The 17,105-nt window shown below is 55.5% G+C and overlaps 5 protein-coding genes across 5 annotated transcripts; 2 read left to right on the forward strand and 3 right to left on the reverse strand.

Moving 5' to 3' along the window:
• Window positions 1-427: 427 nt before the first annotated feature.
• Window positions 428-4,005, forward strand: TGME49_201200 (zinc finger (CCCH type) motif-containing protein; the record flags this gene model as incomplete). The annotated part of the gene is made up of 4 exons (XM_002367405.1): window positions 428-975; window positions 1,599-1,938; window positions 2,511-3,317; window positions 3,589-4,005. 4 exons carry the CDS (start codon window positions 428-430, stop codon window positions 3,814-3,816), a joined length of 1,923 nt encoding a protein of 640 aa, XP_002367446.1. The 3' UTR covers window positions 3,817-4,005.
• Window positions 4,006-4,113: 108 nt separating this feature from the next.
• TGME49_201190 (hypothetical protein) lies at window positions 4,114-4,669 on the forward strand (the record flags this gene model as incomplete). The annotated part of the gene is made up of 1 exon (XM_002367404.1): window positions 4,114-4,669. The coding sequence occupies exon 1, from the start codon at window positions 4,310-4,312 to the stop codon at window positions 4,667-4,669; it is 360 nt and encodes a 119-aa protein (XP_002367445.1). The 5' UTR covers window positions 4,114-4,309.
• Window positions 4,670-5,972: 1,303 nt separating this feature from the next.
• Window positions 5,973-11,943, reverse strand: TGME49_201180 (hypothetical protein). The gene is made up of 2 exons (XM_018779162.1): window positions 8,797-11,943; window positions 5,973-8,628 (listed from the first exon to the last, which is right to left on the reverse strand). Exons 1-2 carry the CDS (start codon window positions 11,410-11,412, stop codon window positions 7,699-7,701), a joined length of 3,546 nt encoding a protein of 1,181 aa, XP_018637446.1. The 5' UTR covers window positions 11,413-11,943; the 3' UTR covers window positions 5,973-7,698.
• Window positions 11,944-13,407: 1,464 nt separating this feature from the next.
• Window positions 13,408-16,048, reverse strand: TGME49_201170 (hypothetical protein). Its single transcript, XM_002367402.1, has 3 exons — window positions 15,739-16,048; window positions 14,856-15,085; window positions 13,408-14,358 (listed from the first exon to the last, which is right to left on the reverse strand). The coding sequence occupies exons 1-3, from the start codon at window positions 15,758-15,760 to the stop codon at window positions 14,230-14,232; spliced, it is 381 nt and encodes a 126-aa protein (XP_002367443.1). The 5' UTR covers window positions 15,761-16,048; the 3' UTR covers window positions 13,408-14,229.
• Window positions 16,049-16,050: 2 nt separating this feature from the next.
• TGME49_201160 (hypothetical protein) lies at window positions 16,051-17,072 on the reverse strand. The gene has a single exon (XM_002367401.2). It carries the CDS (start codon window positions 16,758-16,760, stop codon window positions 16,191-16,193), a length of 570 nt encoding a protein of 189 aa, XP_002367442.1. The 5' UTR covers window positions 16,761-17,072; the 3' UTR covers window positions 16,051-16,190.
• Window positions 17,073-17,105: the final 33 nt, after the last annotated feature.

A 17,105-nucleotide genomic window follows, 5' to 3' on the forward strand; every position in this document is an offset into this window, starting at 1 on the left:
TTCCCATTGTTCCTCTCTGCTCCTCACCCGTTTCTATCCCCGCGCGACTTCTTCCTTTGTCTCTTGCGCGCTTTCCGGGTTTCCCGTCTCTTTTTCTTACTTCGCTTCTTCGTCGCTTACTCCGTTCTTCTCTTCTGTCTCCCGTTCCCTGCGCGTCCTCTTCTGCAGCCGCCTGTGCTTCCTTGTAGTTCGCTGTTTTTCTCTTCAGAGGCGTGGATCCGTCTTTTTTCTGCGTCTGTCTTCCGCTGCCGTTTACCTTGTGGTTCGCCTTCTTGTCGCTCCCCTTTCCTCACGGCCATGTGAGGCCCTTGACAAGCTTTTTTGACGGAGACGGGGTCGATTCAGATCTCTCTCGCCGGCGCTTCTTTTGCGTTGTGGCCGGCCGTTCACTCACAAGCTTATTTTTCCTCGCCGCTGTTTCCTGGCGATGTCTCTCCCCCCCGTCGGTCCCAGCGGGGCCGCGTCTGCTTCCTTTGTTCCACCAGTTCTTCCTCCGAGCTATCCATTCAGCTCCTTCGCTTCGCCTGGCCTCGCCCTCTCTGTGCAGGCGCACGCGCTTCTGCCGCTCGCCTCTTCAGCTTCCGCCGCGTCGGCGCCCCGAAGACGAAGGAAGCGGAAAATACTGCAGGACTTTCTCGGTTCCACGAGTTCGCGGCCTGCGTCTTCTCGGGTCTCTGCGCTCTCTCCGTCTTCTGCGTCTCCGGCGCCCGCCTCGGTCACTGACCAGAGGTTCCAGTTTTCTTTCGAGCCTTCTCTGGAGCAGCAAAAGCAAGAGGAGGGTCGCCTGCTGAACGAGCAGGGCATCTCCAGGGCCGACTGCGTGAGCGGACGCCAGTGGGGAAAACACACAGTTGTCTGCAGACACTGGTGGAAAGGCATGTGCATGAAGGGCGAATTCTGCGACTTTCTTCACCAACTGATCTACCACCGGATGCCCGCATGCCGCAATCAACTGTGCTGTCCAGACACCAGACGGTAAGCGAGTCCAAGGCACCCAAACACGACACGCTCGCAAGCGGCGGCGCGCAAACTTCTCAAGAGAGGCTTCCGTTTTTTTACGCGCAGAAGCGCAGATATGCCGCCATCTCTGCGTCAACAACGACTCAGAACGGGATAAAGCGTAGGTGGCTGTCTGTAAAGGAGCTCGCAGTTCTCGGTGCCGTGAACTTTTTCTCCAAAAATAGGTATATACATACGTGTCAGTTCGATCTGGCCTCGACCTGCGGCAGACTTCCCCGTGTCGGCTTCTCCGCCGTATAACAGCTGCTTTGCCTTCTTGTCTGCGTTTTGCGCGGCGCAGCATCTTCTCCCTGGGTGATTCCTTTTCCTCGTTTTCCGCTCGGGTGTCCTCCTGTTGTTTCCCGCGTGTCTTCTGACCACCGGTGTGTGTCTCCCAGACGAAGCAGAACTCGAGTTCTGCCGGGTCAGAGTCAGCGGAGCCAAGGGAGAGACTCAGTCGCCGGTTCGCAGTCGGCGCCCTCGTTTCGATGTCGACCCGGCGACTGCCGTTGTCCGCGATGGGGACTGTAGGATTCTGAACAGGACTCCAGGTACGAGACACAGACAAGAATGTGTTGGGTCTCTGCGTTCTTCTTCAGAGGCTGCTGTCCCTTCCGCCACGAAGACGGTGGCCCAGCCGGTGCGCCCAAGGCCGTTCCCGGCGCGCCGGCGGCCGGCGACGGCCATGGCTCTGTCGCGGGAGGGCAGGAGGGCGAGGAGGCGGCGAACGTGTACGGGGCGTCGCTGCCAGACTTCACTTCCACGGATTATGTGTCTGGAGGCGCAGGGGCGAGTGGCAATCAGCAAGAGTGTGTGAACTACTTTCTGGGCTTCTGCAAACACGGACCCAAGTGCCGCCGCAAGCACACAGCGAAAAACCGAAGAGACATCCCGCCGATTCTCCCCACATGGTTCCTCGATCAGATTCTGGCGAATCCGGTGAGCGGCGATGAGGTAGAGACGCCCCGCAGAGAGGAAGGGAAACAACGCGCGGAGAGAGGAAGAGGAGACGAGAGAAGGGACGGCGCCACCTGCGCGGAAAGGGGGAGAAGAGAAGAAAGTGTGTGGCGGCGGAAGAATCGATGGTTTCGACGCAGACATAGGAGTGGGTGGAGGGATCTCGAGTTAATACCTGTGTCCGCGCGTCTTTTCCGGTCGCGACAAGACGGTCGACCTAGGCGGCAGGCGGAAAATGCGAATAAATCGGCGTAACGCCTTTTGTTTCTGCGTCTGTCTTTTGTGTCCACGGATGAATGTCGCTGAACGTCCAGGACGAGGCAGCGACACATCAACGCCTGTGCTCACGCGGGTCCGTCTCGGTGTTGTCTTTCTCACTTTCGTTTTTTTCTCGTTTTGACGCTCAAAGATACAGACTTATCGGGGAGTCTAGATGAATGCACGGCTCTGCTTCGACACACACACACACACAAACGTAGGTTCAGAGGCGTGAAGAAAGGAGTCTCAGCCAGGAGGCCAAGGGTCTCGAACGTGTGGGTGTTCTGTGTTTTCAGCAAGTGTTTCCGACGGAACTGGACGCCGAGAGTGAAGAGCAGCTGGCTGAGGTGATCGGTCGCTGTCGGCAGCTTTCTCAGGCGTCTCGGGGCTCTGTCCCAGCACCGCCAGTGTCTTCGCACGCGAATCTCTCGTCGTTTTCATCTGTTTCTTCGTGCGGGAATCTGTCGCGTGGAGGGCTGGAGGCCTCTCGCGGCGTGTCGAGGAGTGAGAGCCAAGCTGGCGCCGGGAAGGATGGGTCGGCCTTTCGCGGTCCGTTTCCCTCCTCGATGGCAGGTGCAGGGGCTTCTTCGGCTTGCTTCTCCTCCGGCGCGTTCTCCACGGCTGGGTCTCAGAGAGAGGGCATCGGGTCTCTCTCTTCGGCGACGCTTCTCGCGCCTTCGACGACCTGCGTGGTGCCGCTCCTCGTTGATCCGTTCGGCCATGTCGCCTCACCGCAGAGCACCAAGCGCTTCTTCATCATCAAGAGCAACCGGATGAGCAACATCTACACGTCGATACAGCACGGCGTGTGGGCTACGAGCAAGGGCAACTCGCGGAAGCTCAGCAACGCCTTCACCTCCACGGACCATGTCCTCCTGCTCTTCTCCGCGAACGAAAGCGGAGGCTTCCAGGGTTTCGGCCGCATGATGAGTCTCCCCGATCCCCAACTCTTCCCGGGCATCTGGGGCCCTGTACAGCTCCGCCTCGGATCCAACTTCCGGGTCATGTGGCTCAAACAGTGCAAGATCGAGTTCGAAGAACTTGGGAAAGTCACCAACCCCTGGAATGACGACTTGCCGCTTCGAAAAAGCAGAGATGGAACGGTGAGAAATGATCCGAGCCCCTCAACCTGCTGACATCGGCTGGAAGCTGCCTTCAGATCTGCGCATGCACTCACGTACTCGTAGGAGGAGCGTTTTCCGGCATGTTCACCTGTTAAATACACATCTAAGTCACGTCCGGATCCTTGAGTATATATACATATATATAAATATATGTACATCTGAGCATCAGTTCACCTGTGTGTACATCGCAAAGCAGTCGCGTGTAGACATCGCTGAAGCGGTTTGGTTGTTCCGGTTCGTTGTGCTTCAGGAAGTGCCACCGGCTTTAGGGTCTCTCCTCTGCACATGGATGTCCCAGAGACCGTCTGAGGATTTGCTAGCAGGCACTGGGATCGATCCAGCAACCCGCATCGACCACTCGGCCTTCTTCGCGATGCTCCTTCAGAACAAGTTACTGTCTGTCCCTCCCTCGGGAACCGTTGAGGGCACACTGCAGCCGACAGCACCCATCGACTTGCGCCACTGTGAACCGTCGTAGCTTCTGGTGGCGCACAGCGGCAACATGGGCGCGCCTGGTGGGGACGGGAGGCAAACTGTCGACGACAGAGGAGACGAGAAGACCAAGGAAGAGCTGCGTGGATGCGAACAGCCGAAGAGGAGGAAAAGGGCAACTCTGCTTCGCGTGCGGGGCTGAAGTTCGTCGTTGTCGCCTAAACAGAGGGCGGGACAACAAGACGAATGCTAAAAGGCAGAGGCTGCGTGATTCCACACAGATGAAGTAGGGAGTGAAACGAATCAGCAAGCAGAAGGGAAGACTGGAGAGAGGGAGATGAGAAGAAAGGTGGCGAAAAGGAAGGCCGCAAATTCGACACAGGCATGTTGTGTATCAGCCGATCGGGCCAAAGACAACGAGCTAACGTGAGACGACAGAGAAGACGGGAGGCAAAGTCGAGTGGCGGAGTTCACTCGTTCTCCTGTCGAGAACTGGACTGCTGGGGGGATGGGGGTGTGCCAATAATGTCTCTGCGGCCATGCATGTTCGTCGTGTGTTGCGTCAAGGGTGGAGGAGGGGGAGTGGCGAGGGAATAGTCTCCGTCTTAGTGGCTTTTCGGAACCGTGACGCATCTGGCCACTTTTCTTCTTTGCCGCTCTCGCGGGTTCTGTGTCTGGTCACATCTCTCGCACAAAACAAACTGACACGTGGTACCACCCAGAAAACTCTAGCAACAACGCTTTCTGCGCATTCGCTGCATGACGCGCGAAACGAGACCAATCAATCTTGCACGGATAATACTGAGGCGCCATACGCTGGGGCAGACGGCACGATCGCCAACGCCGAAACACAAGCGAAAGAGCACAAAAAACTGATCATCCCATTATCCGCAAAGTAAGAAATGCTAACCAATCGCCACTTCATTTTCTGATGCTGTCAACATCGAGGATCAGAAGCCCTTGGACAGATGATTTCTTTTGAGACTGACGCCTCCACCAAGTCTTTGTCACCTCAACTCGGTTTCCAGTCGTGAGGCGAGGAGGCGGTACCCTGGCGTAAAACTGAATCTCTCGTCGCCTATCCATGCCGCCACCAGTTGGTAGTTCGCTCCTGCCAATGTCTTAAGGAAAAATTCATTTTCTTTTCCAGTAGCCGTGCTATCGCCTCTTGAAGTTTTGCCTCTGGCTGTTTGCTTTCCCGTCCCAGAAATAGATTCGTGCCATAGGGCTTCAGCAGCTGATACAGTTCCGTCCTTACGGCAACAGAAAGCCGCTGCTGCCTTGTTCTCTACTGCGCATGTTCGCAGCTACCTCTGTCCGCGCAGTTGTGCAAGCAGTCGGCCCATAGCCATACATGTGAGTAGATACAGATTTTGCTTCAGCACAACATTGCTCTGGACCTTTTTGCGGTTCGGCAGTAAATCGCGAAGCGGGTGACACGAACGGGTATTCAGAACCGTGTGGATTGACCCAGCTAGTTTCTTCATCAAAGTGTGGTACCGTGTTGGATCGTGTGGTTATGTCGCCTTTGTGGTCACTGGTTTGTGCGCACGAATCACTGGGATTCTAGGATAGCGACATATTCTCGCTCGTGGTCCAATCGGGATAGGTCGGGCATCCGGCTCCAACTTCGTCTAGAGACGAGGCAGCAGCACACGGGGTGTGAAATCAGCGACCAGCACTAAGCAAGGATTTCAGAGTGGACATAGAGCTTTTGTTGATCAAAGTTTACTACAAGCGACTCGACGCAGTCCTGCAGCAACCAATTCGCCTGGAGCACGGGACGGCATCTCACTTTCGGTGGCTTGACGTGCGTACAATATTTTTATGGATGATTGCCTCATACCGACGGGGATCTTAATCTCGTGGCGACATTCGCAGTTACTTTTTGTTTGTACGGGGGTGCGACGCTACCCAAGTCACAGGGTACGTCCACCCTCACACGCAGTTCGGCTATACCACACGACGGGAAGCTTTTGCTTCCTGCCATATACTGATCGAATATGATAATGAAGTGAGAAGCTTCTGAGTAACGTGCGCCTCGCCCACATGTTGGGCAAGTCACGCCAGGGGTACGTTGGAGGGCAAGGTTCAGAAGTCGGCGTCTTTCTAACCGTAAGTCATCGGAAGTCGAAATAATATTTTTGCTTTGTCTTTGAATATAAGTGCAACATTTCATGTGCGATGACCGTTGGCAAAAACGCTGTCACAGTATCCAGCATCGAAAAACGTGATGGTCTAGCGAAGCACCGCTGAAGTTGTGTGCGTCCCGCATTCACGTGTCTCACAACTGTAGCCTCTCCACGACCAGTAGACAGAACTGTCAGTGAAGTGCGTCAATCTGTTCAGTTTCAACGCAAACGCGTACAAAAAGCCATCCATTCACAGGTCGCTTGCTGTTGATTTGCGACATGCACATGGGGCTCTCTTTGCTCAATTAATGGAACTGGAGATCGCTTAATATGTCACACTCGTCTGCTCATGGGTACTTTAAATTCACAGATAACCGCTAGCCTCTCGATGGATCAACGTACGCGGTTCCTACAGCCTCCACGTAGTATGCCTCTTACAGCATACGAACACAGTCCCGAATGACACATGTCCGACCTGCTCCAGTGGGATTGAGTACAAACGCACGTAGAGCCGTTTCACCAGACCAGAGGTCTTGACTTGATGTTGCTCACGTCTCAAAGCGTCGCAGTTATCTGCGGGGGAGATCCATCACTGACCCCACCTCAAGCATGAACGAAAGATGACCACTCCTTCATCTCCGCACACAAGAGTGATGGCACATATGATACCCAACATGACTGTCACACCAGTGGTTCGTGTAAGTGGATCCGGTATGACTGTGAGACCGGGTATCTACGCAGTAACACTAGGTTGAAGAGCTGCGTCACTTAGCTTTTACAGCAAGCAAACCGAAGGCGCTTTGTGCTCTCCAGTTGCACCGCCTCAACTTTGCGGATGACGTATAACCTTTCCGAATCAGTATGTGTTCGTCTTACGGTGGACACTGCCACTGAATCCTTGCATCCGCAACAAAAATCAGCAATGCTTCTGCCCATGGAAGTTACTAACGGGCCTTCGTAACGCAAGAGGGAAACAACGTCGATGAGGATGCATCCTCTGTGGGACTCCACCCTCAAAATTTGCATCTTTCAAGGCGACAACTAGGCGGCCGTCCTCTTGACAGGCTCGGCTTTTCTGTAGCATTTCATACTGTTGGCATTAAGAGTCAATCAGCACCCCATACCCAACACATCAGTGAAAGGGATTAGCGACAGACTGCTTCCGTCATCGGCCTCACCGAGACCAGTGCATGTTTAGTCGTGACCGAACACCAGTTACGCGTTGCCGGATTACCGGCCGACCAGCATCCTCTTTGCCAATATCACTGCAACGACCCGACGATGGCGTTTCTGTCTGTTGTTTCTTGTCTTCCCTCAGATGAGAAGCATGGGTTCTCCACCGAGATTCGTTTCACCGTCTTAATGCAGGAATTTTTTCTTTTAAGTAGGCGACGCAAAGAACTAGATATGCCATTTCCAGCTGTTTCGGAATGTCGTCTGTTGTTTACGTGTTCATCCTCCACATCTGGGTCTACGGACGCTCAGGGCAATTCCCCACCAGTCTCTCCGGCGAAGCAGGATGCCGAACGCAATCCATTCCCTCGGTGAAGTTCTCCCCATCGCGCAGTCTCCAGCTCACCGGTACATTACGGTACCGCGGAGGCCTACACCCCCAATTCCGATTGCTCTGATCTATCATGAATCCCTCACCATCGCACAATCCCTTTAGTTTTCAGGTTCGTTGGTCGCCGGAGGATTCGCTACCTTCCCACTCAGCAGACGTCTCCGTACCTTGCTGATACTGTCGCGCACGCTGTGTCGGCGTGACACGCGGGCTGCACCTCTCCACCCTCAGCCTAGAATGCATCGTCACCCCACTCATCCTCCTCCTCGTCAGCCGGTGGGCTAACTGGCTGCGCTACCACTTTGGCTTCTTCCTCAGACGCCTGCATCTCCTCCTGCAGAGACTGTACCGCGGGCTGCTGCTCGGGCGTTGGAGGCTCCTCCTCCTCATCAGAGAATGTGGCGTCCCCCGGCAATCCTTCTTCCGTCGCCTCCGGAGCCGTTGGCGTCCCCTGCTGCGGTACCTCTGGGGATTCTCCTTCCTCAGACACCTGCATCTCCTCCTGCAGAGACTGTACCGCGGGCTGCTGCTCGGGCGTTGGAGGCTCCTCCTCCTCATCAGAGAATGTGGCGTCCCCCGGCAATCCTTCTGCCGTCGCCTCCGGAGCCGTTGGCGTCCCCTGCTGCGGTACCTCTGGGGATTCTCCTTCCTCAGACACCTGCATCTCCTCCTGCAGAGACTGTACCGCGGGCTGCTGCTCGGGCGTTGGAGGCTCCTCCTCCTCATCAGAGAATGTGGCGTCCCCCGGCAATCCTTCTGCCGTCGCCTCCGGAGCCGTTGGCGTCCCCTGCTGCGGTACCTCTGGGGATTCTCCTTCCTCAGACACCTGCATCTCCTCCTGCAGAGACTGTACCGCGGGCTGCTGCTCGGGCGTTGGAGGCTCCTCCTCCTCATCAGAGAATGTGGCGTCCCCCGGCAATCCTTCTGCCGTCGCCTCCGGAGGCGTTCGCGTCCCCTGCTGCGGTACCTCTGGGGATTCTCCTTCCTCAGACACCTGCATGAGTCCTTGCCCAGGCTGTGGTACGGGGTGCTCCTCAGGCAACTCAAGCTCCTCCTCCTCATCAGAGAATGTGGCGTCCCCCGGCAATCCTTCTGCCGTCGCCTCCGGAGCCGTTGGCGTCGCCTGCTGCGGTACCTCTGGGGATTCTCCTTCCTCAGACACCTGCATGAGTCCTTGCCCAGGCTGTGGTACGGGGTGCTCCTCAGGCAACTCAAGCTCGTCCTCCTCATCAGAGAATGTGGCGTCCCCCGGCAATCCTTCTTCCGTCGCCTCCGGAGCCGTTGGCGTCCCCTGCTGCGGTACCTCTGTGGATTCTCCTTCCTCAGACACCTGCATCTCCTCCTGCAGAGACTGTACCGCGGGCTGCTGCTCGGGCGTTGGAGGCTCCTCCTCCTCATCAGAGAATGTGGCGTCCCCCGGCAATCCTTCTTCCGTCGCCTCCGGAGCCGTTGGCGTCCCCTGCTGCGGTACCTCTGGGGATTCTCCTTCCTCCGACACCTGCATGAGTCCTTGCCCAGGCTGTGGTACGGGGTGCTCCTCAGGCGACTCAAGCTCGTCCTCCTCATCAGAGAATGTGGCGTCCCCCGGCAATCCTTCTTCTGTCGCCTCCGGAGCCGTTGGCGTCCCCTGCTGCGGTACCTCTGTGGATTCTCCTTCCTCAGACACCTGCATCTCCTCCTGCAGAGACTGTACCGCGGGCTGCTGCTCGGGCGTTGGAGGCTCCTCCTCCTCATCAGAGAATGTGGCGTCCCCCGGCAATCCTTCTTCCGTCGCCTCCGGAGCCGTTGGCGTCCCCTGCTGCGGTACCTCTGGGGATTCTCCTTCCTCAGACACCTGCATGAGTCCTTGCCCAGGCTGTGGTACGGGGTGCTCCTCAGGCAACTCAAGCTCCTCCTCCTCATCAGAGAATGTGGCGTCCCCCGGCAATCCTTCTTCCGTCGCCTCCGGAGCCGTTGGCGTCGCCTGCTGCGGTACCTCTGGGGATTCTCCTTCCTCAGACACCTGCATGAGTCCTTGCCCAGGCTGTGGTACGGGGTGCTCCTCAGGCAACTCAAGCTCCTCCTCCTCATCAGAGAATGTGGCGTCCCCCGGCAATCCTTCTTCCGTCGCCTCCGGAGCCGTTGGCGTCGCCTGCTGCGGTACCTCTGGGGATTCTCCTTCCTCAGACACCTGCATCTCCTCCTGCAGAGGCTGTGGCGGGGACTGCTGCTCGGGCGTTGCAGGCTGTTCGCCACCATCTTCAAAGAAGTAGGCGCCGTCTTCGAACAGTCCAGGCTGCGGCTGATACTCTATTTCTGGCTGCTGCGGTGGAGGTCCATATTCCTCTTCTTGAGACAGCGGCGGGGGATGCCCCTCGGGCATTGGAAGCTGCTCGACCCCATGCTGCAACGGGAGTGTGCTCTCCTGCGGCTCTCCAGGCCCCTCGTACTCAAACTCCCTCGCCAAGGGCTGTTCGAGAGCTGCCTTTGTCAAGCTGCTGGGGTCTATGAGCTGTTCTGCTGGCAGCGGTAAAGTCCGCGGATGGGCGTCTGCCTTTGGCTTGACATCGCTTCCCAGTTGCTCGACCATAGATTTCATGTCCTCCAAAACACCTCCCACGAGAGCCAATATCGACTTACTCTCAAGAATACGGACAGCATCTTGAGAAGTCACGGGTAAGCCACTTCGCACAGCAGAGTGGACAGAGCTGAGGGCGAGTCCCAGGTTCTCACTCGCATGACCTGCCGCCTCCTTCAGAGTTGTCTGTAGGGTCTCCGCCGTTGCGACCAGTATCTCTTCAGCTGGTTTACGCGCTGCTTCAAGCTCTGCTGCCTGCACCCTATACGTGGATAATTTTGCCTCAAGCTCGGTGAGTTTGCTGAAGAATGCAGTTGCATCTTTCTCAGCGTCCTTCTTCCATAAATCAACGACTTCCCTGACCCGTCGCTCGGCTTCTTCAATCTCTTGGTCGACGACATACCTCAAAAGATCCTCTCCTGCTTCCTCTGCAGCATCCCTTACCACCCCAGCTACATCCACCAACTTCAGGTAGTTGAGTTTGTTGCCGGCCATCAGCATGCCGCCAGTGGCAACTTCCAACTGCTGAAGTAGGCTCTGGATCTCATTCTCGTTCCTCGGTCTCTGGTCGCCCCTGGCGAGCCGACGCAGGCCGTAAAACACTACACTCAAGCCAGCCACCAGAGCTGCAGCGTTACGCAGCTTTTTAACCTCTTGGAGAGCGTGCAACACGACATTCTGCCAGTGCTCCGCCACACGGGTGTCAGCGAGCGGGCCGACAGTTTGAGACCCGGACATATCGACACCCGACTCGGGCGTACCCGGACCTCCCGGAGATGTGAACGACGCAAGCAGTTCCCCCTGTTTCCCAGTACCGGAGAAATCGTCAGTCAACGTGTCGCGAGCGCCGAGCCGCTGATACGCGACCAGGAGGGCGGCAGCAGTGATAGCAGCACCTGTGAGGATTAACCGCTTCTTTAAGAGCCGAGCGCGTCTCGCGTCGTCGTCGACCTCAGTGGGTGCCTCACGGGTCTTTTTCGTGGTGGCAGCCGAAGCCCCCGCAGCGGCAGTCGTGGACGCTTCAGTTTCGGCATCGGACTCGGTCTCGTACAACATCTGATACCCCAGAGTTGTCGCAGTGAATGCGAGAATGGAAACTGCCGCGAGAACCGACGCTAAAGCGATAGCGCCCTTGCGGTTCTTCCGGGTCCTTTCCTGAACGCGACTTCGACTACTAGACGTCGCAGCCTCGAAAATCGGTTCGCTCTCTTCGTCCGCATCGTCCTGTGTAGACTCGCTGACCTCTTCCGTCACTTCAACAGCGGCGAGTGCTCTGACCGGCACCGCTGGAGACTCCTGTGCCAGCGCAGATTCGTAAAGAGCGTTACCAGTTACCCAGTGCGTCGCCGCGACGGCGAGCAGAAGGATAAGGAGTCGCAGGAGCATCATGCCGTTTTGGTGCGTCCAAGTTGGTCCTAGGCACTGGATTCTGCTTCTCACAAGGATTTTTGTGTTTTAGGAGACGGTGACTCGTCAGGCAAAGAGGTCGGCGCACCACAGGGACATCGCCGCACTCGCAGGAAACTAAGCCAGATTTGCCGCCGGCTCTTTTGCATACGCCCTGGCAGAATCCCTCGGAGGACGTCGTTCCTCTCGCCGCTAACGGAGACGGGGGTTTACGGAAATGCTTGAACAGTGACTAAAAAACCAATTCGATTGCGCCAATCGCAGAGAATTCACTACTCCTGAAGGGTTAGACAAAATGAAAAAACGGGAATACTAGAGGGGCCGACCAAGGAAGGCACTTACGCCCGAACTACCGGTAGAATACGGTGACGCTCTGACGAAATCGCGCCCCGCCCAATGCGCAGCGGCGGCATTTACGCAGGGCCCATGCAACGAAAAACAGACCCCACAAGAACGACGGAAACCGCGAAGAAAAACAAATCCTTGAAATTGCGTCAAAAAAGAACATTCGCGAGAAAGGCGTCTGTGCGTCGCCGATCACCGACGATGATATACCAAAACCACCCGTCCCCAGCGCCGTGGAGCTGTGCGAGGGGGAAATTCCAACAGCAGTGCAGCAGACGCTGCTTGCCGAAAGGTGATCGTCAGGTAATAGAGGTTGCCGGCACTGAGAGGTGGTCGCGCGTCTGACGCTGTGTGGGAACCCACGCCTCCACATGCTGTCGAAGCGCCATCACCAGCTCGCCTTGCCGGGCATTGACGGGGTCGGAGCCGGGGGGGATGACCCTGCAGACTTGACGTGGAAGCCGCTGAGAGAGAGTGCTTGACGAGGGCAACTGTGGTCGTGCCTAGGGCACATGCCGGTCTCCAGAGACGCTGCTGGCAGCTGAAGTCTTTCCTCTTCTGCATTCGTAGTTACTTGCACCGGACCTGCTTTCTTTCCGACGACGTTCCTTCCCCCTGTCTTTTCCCAGGGGAGATTATGCTCCCGCGCACCACCATCAGTGCACAGTATCGCCTGACAGCGACAAGTTCCCCTCACAGAAGGCGAAACGAGCCAGGGTCGGTCAAGTGGGTGGCCGTGCTGCGACACAGGTAGAAAAACTCTGGTACGACAAAGGAAAACGAAAAAAACAACAGGTCGCCACACAGGAGACGCAGCTGCAGCATCGGCCTGTTGCCGGGGTAGCGTGCCGCGGACGCACTTGCACCCATGTGTTCGTCCCAGCAAAACGCCGGAGGTAGCTTCGTAACGTCGTGTGAGAATGCTACAGGCTCCCTCCGACTGTCTCACGAGCATGGTAATTCACGCAGGAGTTACCTGAGGTTATAAGAAACTTCTTAGTGGGATACCAGTAGCAGCGTCTACAGTGGCTCTACGGTAGCAGCCACTTCGGACTCGTCAGACGCGCCAAGCGGGCGTAAGCACATGCCCGACGACAAAAGGGTAAATGCGCTCAGCTATGCTGGGTGGTTGCTTCAAAATGTTGTGTATTATCCTTGCCATGTAATTACGAGTATCGTTGCTGAAATGTCAAAAACTGAACAGGATATCTAGTCGGGTCAGTCGCGGATTCCAGAGGGAAAACAGCAGGAGGGAGCAGGATGCCGTATGTGGAATGTCTCCGCTGATGGGCAACTCTAAACTCTCTTGATAAGGGTGTCCACAGCATGTGGTCACCACCAAGCTTGTCGTCCGCATTTCCCGCATCATCTGTGACTTCTGTGAGCTAGGTCATTACAGGCCCGACTCAATGTGTTTTCTGCCGCCCGACGACGAGCCCGTACACGCGACTGCCTTCTATTTGCGGGGGACCTAACGCGTTGGAACGCGTTCTCCCTTGAAGAACGAAATTGTTTTCTTTTGGAGAACTGAATAAACTGTCAACAAGGAAGCTACCACATTCCGTCGCAGAGCAAGCACCACTGCAAGAGACTACAATGAAACGGACGCCGGCCGTTTGAAACAGTGGCTCCTGTTACTTTGTAACAGCCAGTTATTAAAGTGTCATCATGGTCGAACATTGTCGGGAAGCAGAGGAAGAAGCTTCTGCACCTTCAGAAACGATGCGTAACTGCATTCTATAATGAGAGACAAACGTTCACGAGGGGGAAAGGAAACTGTGATGCAAAACTGGGAGTTTGTGTTGAGCGATCTTCCCCGCGAAACAAGCCAGTGCATTGCATGAGACACGAGCACGAAGAAATCCTACTCAGAAGAGTTGGGTGTTTCGTCCATGCTCCACAATTCTCCTGCCATTTCATACTGCCAGAAAGAGAGGTGATTTATAACAGACTTAGACACCCAGCGAAAGCGCCACAACCAATTTCGAAGAACACTGCTGAACAACTGATGAAGTGATGATGTTATGTATCTCTTTCCCCGTTCCTCCATCCCTCTTTCCAAACGGAAAGTCCACATAGAGCCTTGTAACAATCTCAACCCGTTATCTTTCCTGGTCCCTAAGGAGGCGTCGGCGCGAACGCAGATCCCTGCCGTTATAACAATGACGGCCGCTGTAGCACCAGTAAGCTCCAAGCTTCTTCCATTTCAGTCTATGTGTCACTCAAATATCTGCGTCATGAGGACTGTCTCCTCTTTGCAACAAAGACAGTCGGAATCTAATCCCTTTTTTTACTTTCTGTTGGTGACCGTTCTTCCCTGAAATCTCCACGTGCTCCGTTCAATGGAAGCTTTTCCGTGCTCGCCCGCCACGCTTGAGCAACAGATGGCTGCAGAGGGAAGCAAACAGACTCTTCGGCGTTTATCGAACGGTGGAAAAACGTGCACTTCCCTTTTTAGAGGTGCTGCTGCCCTGTCTGGTTCAACATCGCGGCCCTAGTTCTCTCCGGAGCGAAGCGGACGGGAGTGTAACCGTTGGCACCCCATACATTTCCTGCCGCGTCGAAACCGTAGTTGTACTGCGTCTGAAAGTAGCCGACATGCACAAAAACATCCTCCCGGGGTGTGAGACCTATTGTGAGATTGGGAATGTAACCACTCAAGTACCTACGCGAGAAACCTCCCCTCTGCCCGATGGGAGGTTGTACTGTTGGATAAAGCATCGATATGACAAATCATGATTGTCCATATGGCTACAGAGTATAGTCTGCTGCCACTACTTCCCTCTTAGCAGAGATCACAGATACAGCTGTAGGGACGCAAGATTCCTTCCCCTTTCAGGTCTACTACTGGCACGAACCGTTTCAGCACTTCCACAACGAGTCCCACCACCAAAATGACACGAAGATCAACGAAGGGCATCCCTGTGTCAAATGGCGCTGGCCGTGTCACGCGTTGTGTCAAGGGAACATTTTTGCTGTTCTCCCCTGCTGCTCATTGTACTGGTTCGCTGTGTTGGAACCCGCTGCCAGCCTGCTGTATCCTGGCCACACGCTAGCTTCGTTCCGACAACTTTCCCCACCTGCAGGATGTAGTGGAAGTTTTCCCGAATGCTGTCGTAGAGCGCATGGGCAAGAAGTGCATTCATGTCCTCTTGAGGAGGCTCTTCGAAAGAACAAGGGCACGAGACAGCCGCCGGGAGATTCTGGCGCGCTGCCGGCTTTGCGTCGTAGTGGTAAGACCAGTAGACCGGCGAAGTAGTCATGTAACGTTGCGGTGCGCTCACAGGAAGCTCCTTTTGGGAAGGAAATGCTGAAAAGCCGAGCACGAAACAACACACACGTGAAAGTGATCTTCCCCGTGGTGCCTGCAGTGGGGACAAACGTCCCCTATTGGTCGCGTTTACTGGCATGTGACGCCAATATTGAAAACCTGAGCAGCTTGCTCCAGTAGATAAAAATTTACCGATGTGTACACACAGCAAACAACTTGCGCAGGTTTTGTTTACACATAGCCTGAACTCAGAAAAAGTTTGGTTTTTCGCTCCACAAGTGATCAGAGAGGGCCACTACGTAGGACACGCTTTCGATGGTTAGCAAAGCCACTTCACAGTGTGACGCATTAACGCAACAAGCCAGTTAATCCGTGATTTCATGCTTTACGCGCAACTCTACGTCCCACGATCCTGAAAGCGCCACGCCAGAAGCCGAGAAGTACGTGTTCCTAACCCTCGGTAAAACGGCAGCTAATCTCTTGTTCAGGATTCTAAAAACTTCACACAAAGGAAATACGTTCAAGCGACAATAACTCGTCTTTTCAGCTGTCATGCAAGCATACACTCCCACGTCTGCATTCTACACGCTTTTCGTCCGTTCCTCCGCGCGGAATTATGCTGCGTTGACGACAGTTTGAGAATGAAACGGCGTTTTGCCCGCGGCAATTTCCGAGTCGCCTTGCCCACGTACCCGAACCAGTTGGCTGCTCCATTGCTCCGGGAGAAATTGCTGAAGAAATTAGAAAGAGCCAAAGCGGCGTCGCCGATCTTTGTAGCCGGGCGATTTGCTCTTTCCTGGTGATCTTCCTGTTCAGCCGGCTCAGCAGTATTTCGCGACACCGCTACCTTGGCTCTCGGTTACGTACAGACCTCGTCGTTATCGCACGGGAACTTACGCGAAGCAGAATCTCGGAACGAGTAGTTGGGGGAAAATCTTGATGGAAAGCAACTTCAGCAAAGGGAGATGACAAGAAGCAAACGGAAATGAAGTACTTGTAGTTGAGGGTCTCGTTGCCAGCATAATTAGCTCGCCACCATCTTGCGCATCGCGCTGTGGCAATCGACGCTCGCTAACCCCGGCAGCGGCCTGTTTGCCCTTTCGCTCGAGCTCCTGCGCAAGCCACCTGAGCGCAGCTACCTCTCTTATGGGGGTCCCTTAAAGCCTCTTTCAGCTCCTTTGAATGGTGAGCAGGCTGTTTGAGTGTGCGAAATGTCTCGTGCGTTGAATTCATCTCGCACGTAGCACTGCGAAGAGCACCGCATGGCCGAGAAAGAACTGTCAGGCGTCCGCCTCCTTTCAGCACCAAGAAGGCCGCCACCTGTCAAGTTGCCCATTTCTCGCTGATACATCGCACATAATCCAGAAAGATGAAGACGAAAAACCTGCCTTTTCCCCACCTTTGCTCCGCAGCCACACCGAGAGAGAGCGGCTGAGAGAGACACGCTACCCCTGGTGACTCCGTGGTTGCCCGCTGCTAGCACCGCTACGCCAGGACACATCGTGGGTGACTGGGGACCTTCCCGGCGCTTCGCCGTCTCCTGTGGTACCGTGCTTGTGGTGTTGAGCCGACACCGCGGCGTAGATGTTGACTCGCCAGGGAGCCGGTGTCTCCCTTCACCGGGAAAGGTGCTGGAAAGCTCAGAGTCTTTCTCCACAACCGACCAGGTCGAGGAATCGACGGCGAACGAATCGTTCGTGGCGAGGGCATACATAGGCCGCGGCCTGCTTGCTCATTTGCTTTTCGCCATGCCCAAGCCCAAGATCTGAAGCGAGCTCTTATGCAATTAACCCTTCCAGTTGCGCGGAGCCTCAACACGAGATTGAAAACGTCGAGTGTCACAATATGTGTGGCACCTAGACCTTCATTTGGCACGTCGCTTTCTTTGTGCGCCCTGAAACTCTATCGGCCTCCCTACACGACAGCGGTGAAGGAGGGGGGCACAACTGCTGGGGTCGGATCACCCGCAGGAAGGGTGTAAGACAAGAGGAACTCAGTTAGACAAGACACCTTCCAGAGTCACCAGTTTTTGGCAATTCAGACACGCGGTGATGGATGA

This window comes from Toxoplasma gondii, chromosome VIIa (genome assembly GCF_000006565.2).
Source record: "Toxoplasma gondii ME49 chromosome VIIa, whole genome shotgun sequence".
NCBI lineage: Eukaryota > Apicomplexa > Conoidasida > Eucoccidiorida > Sarcocystidae > Toxoplasma > Toxoplasma gondii.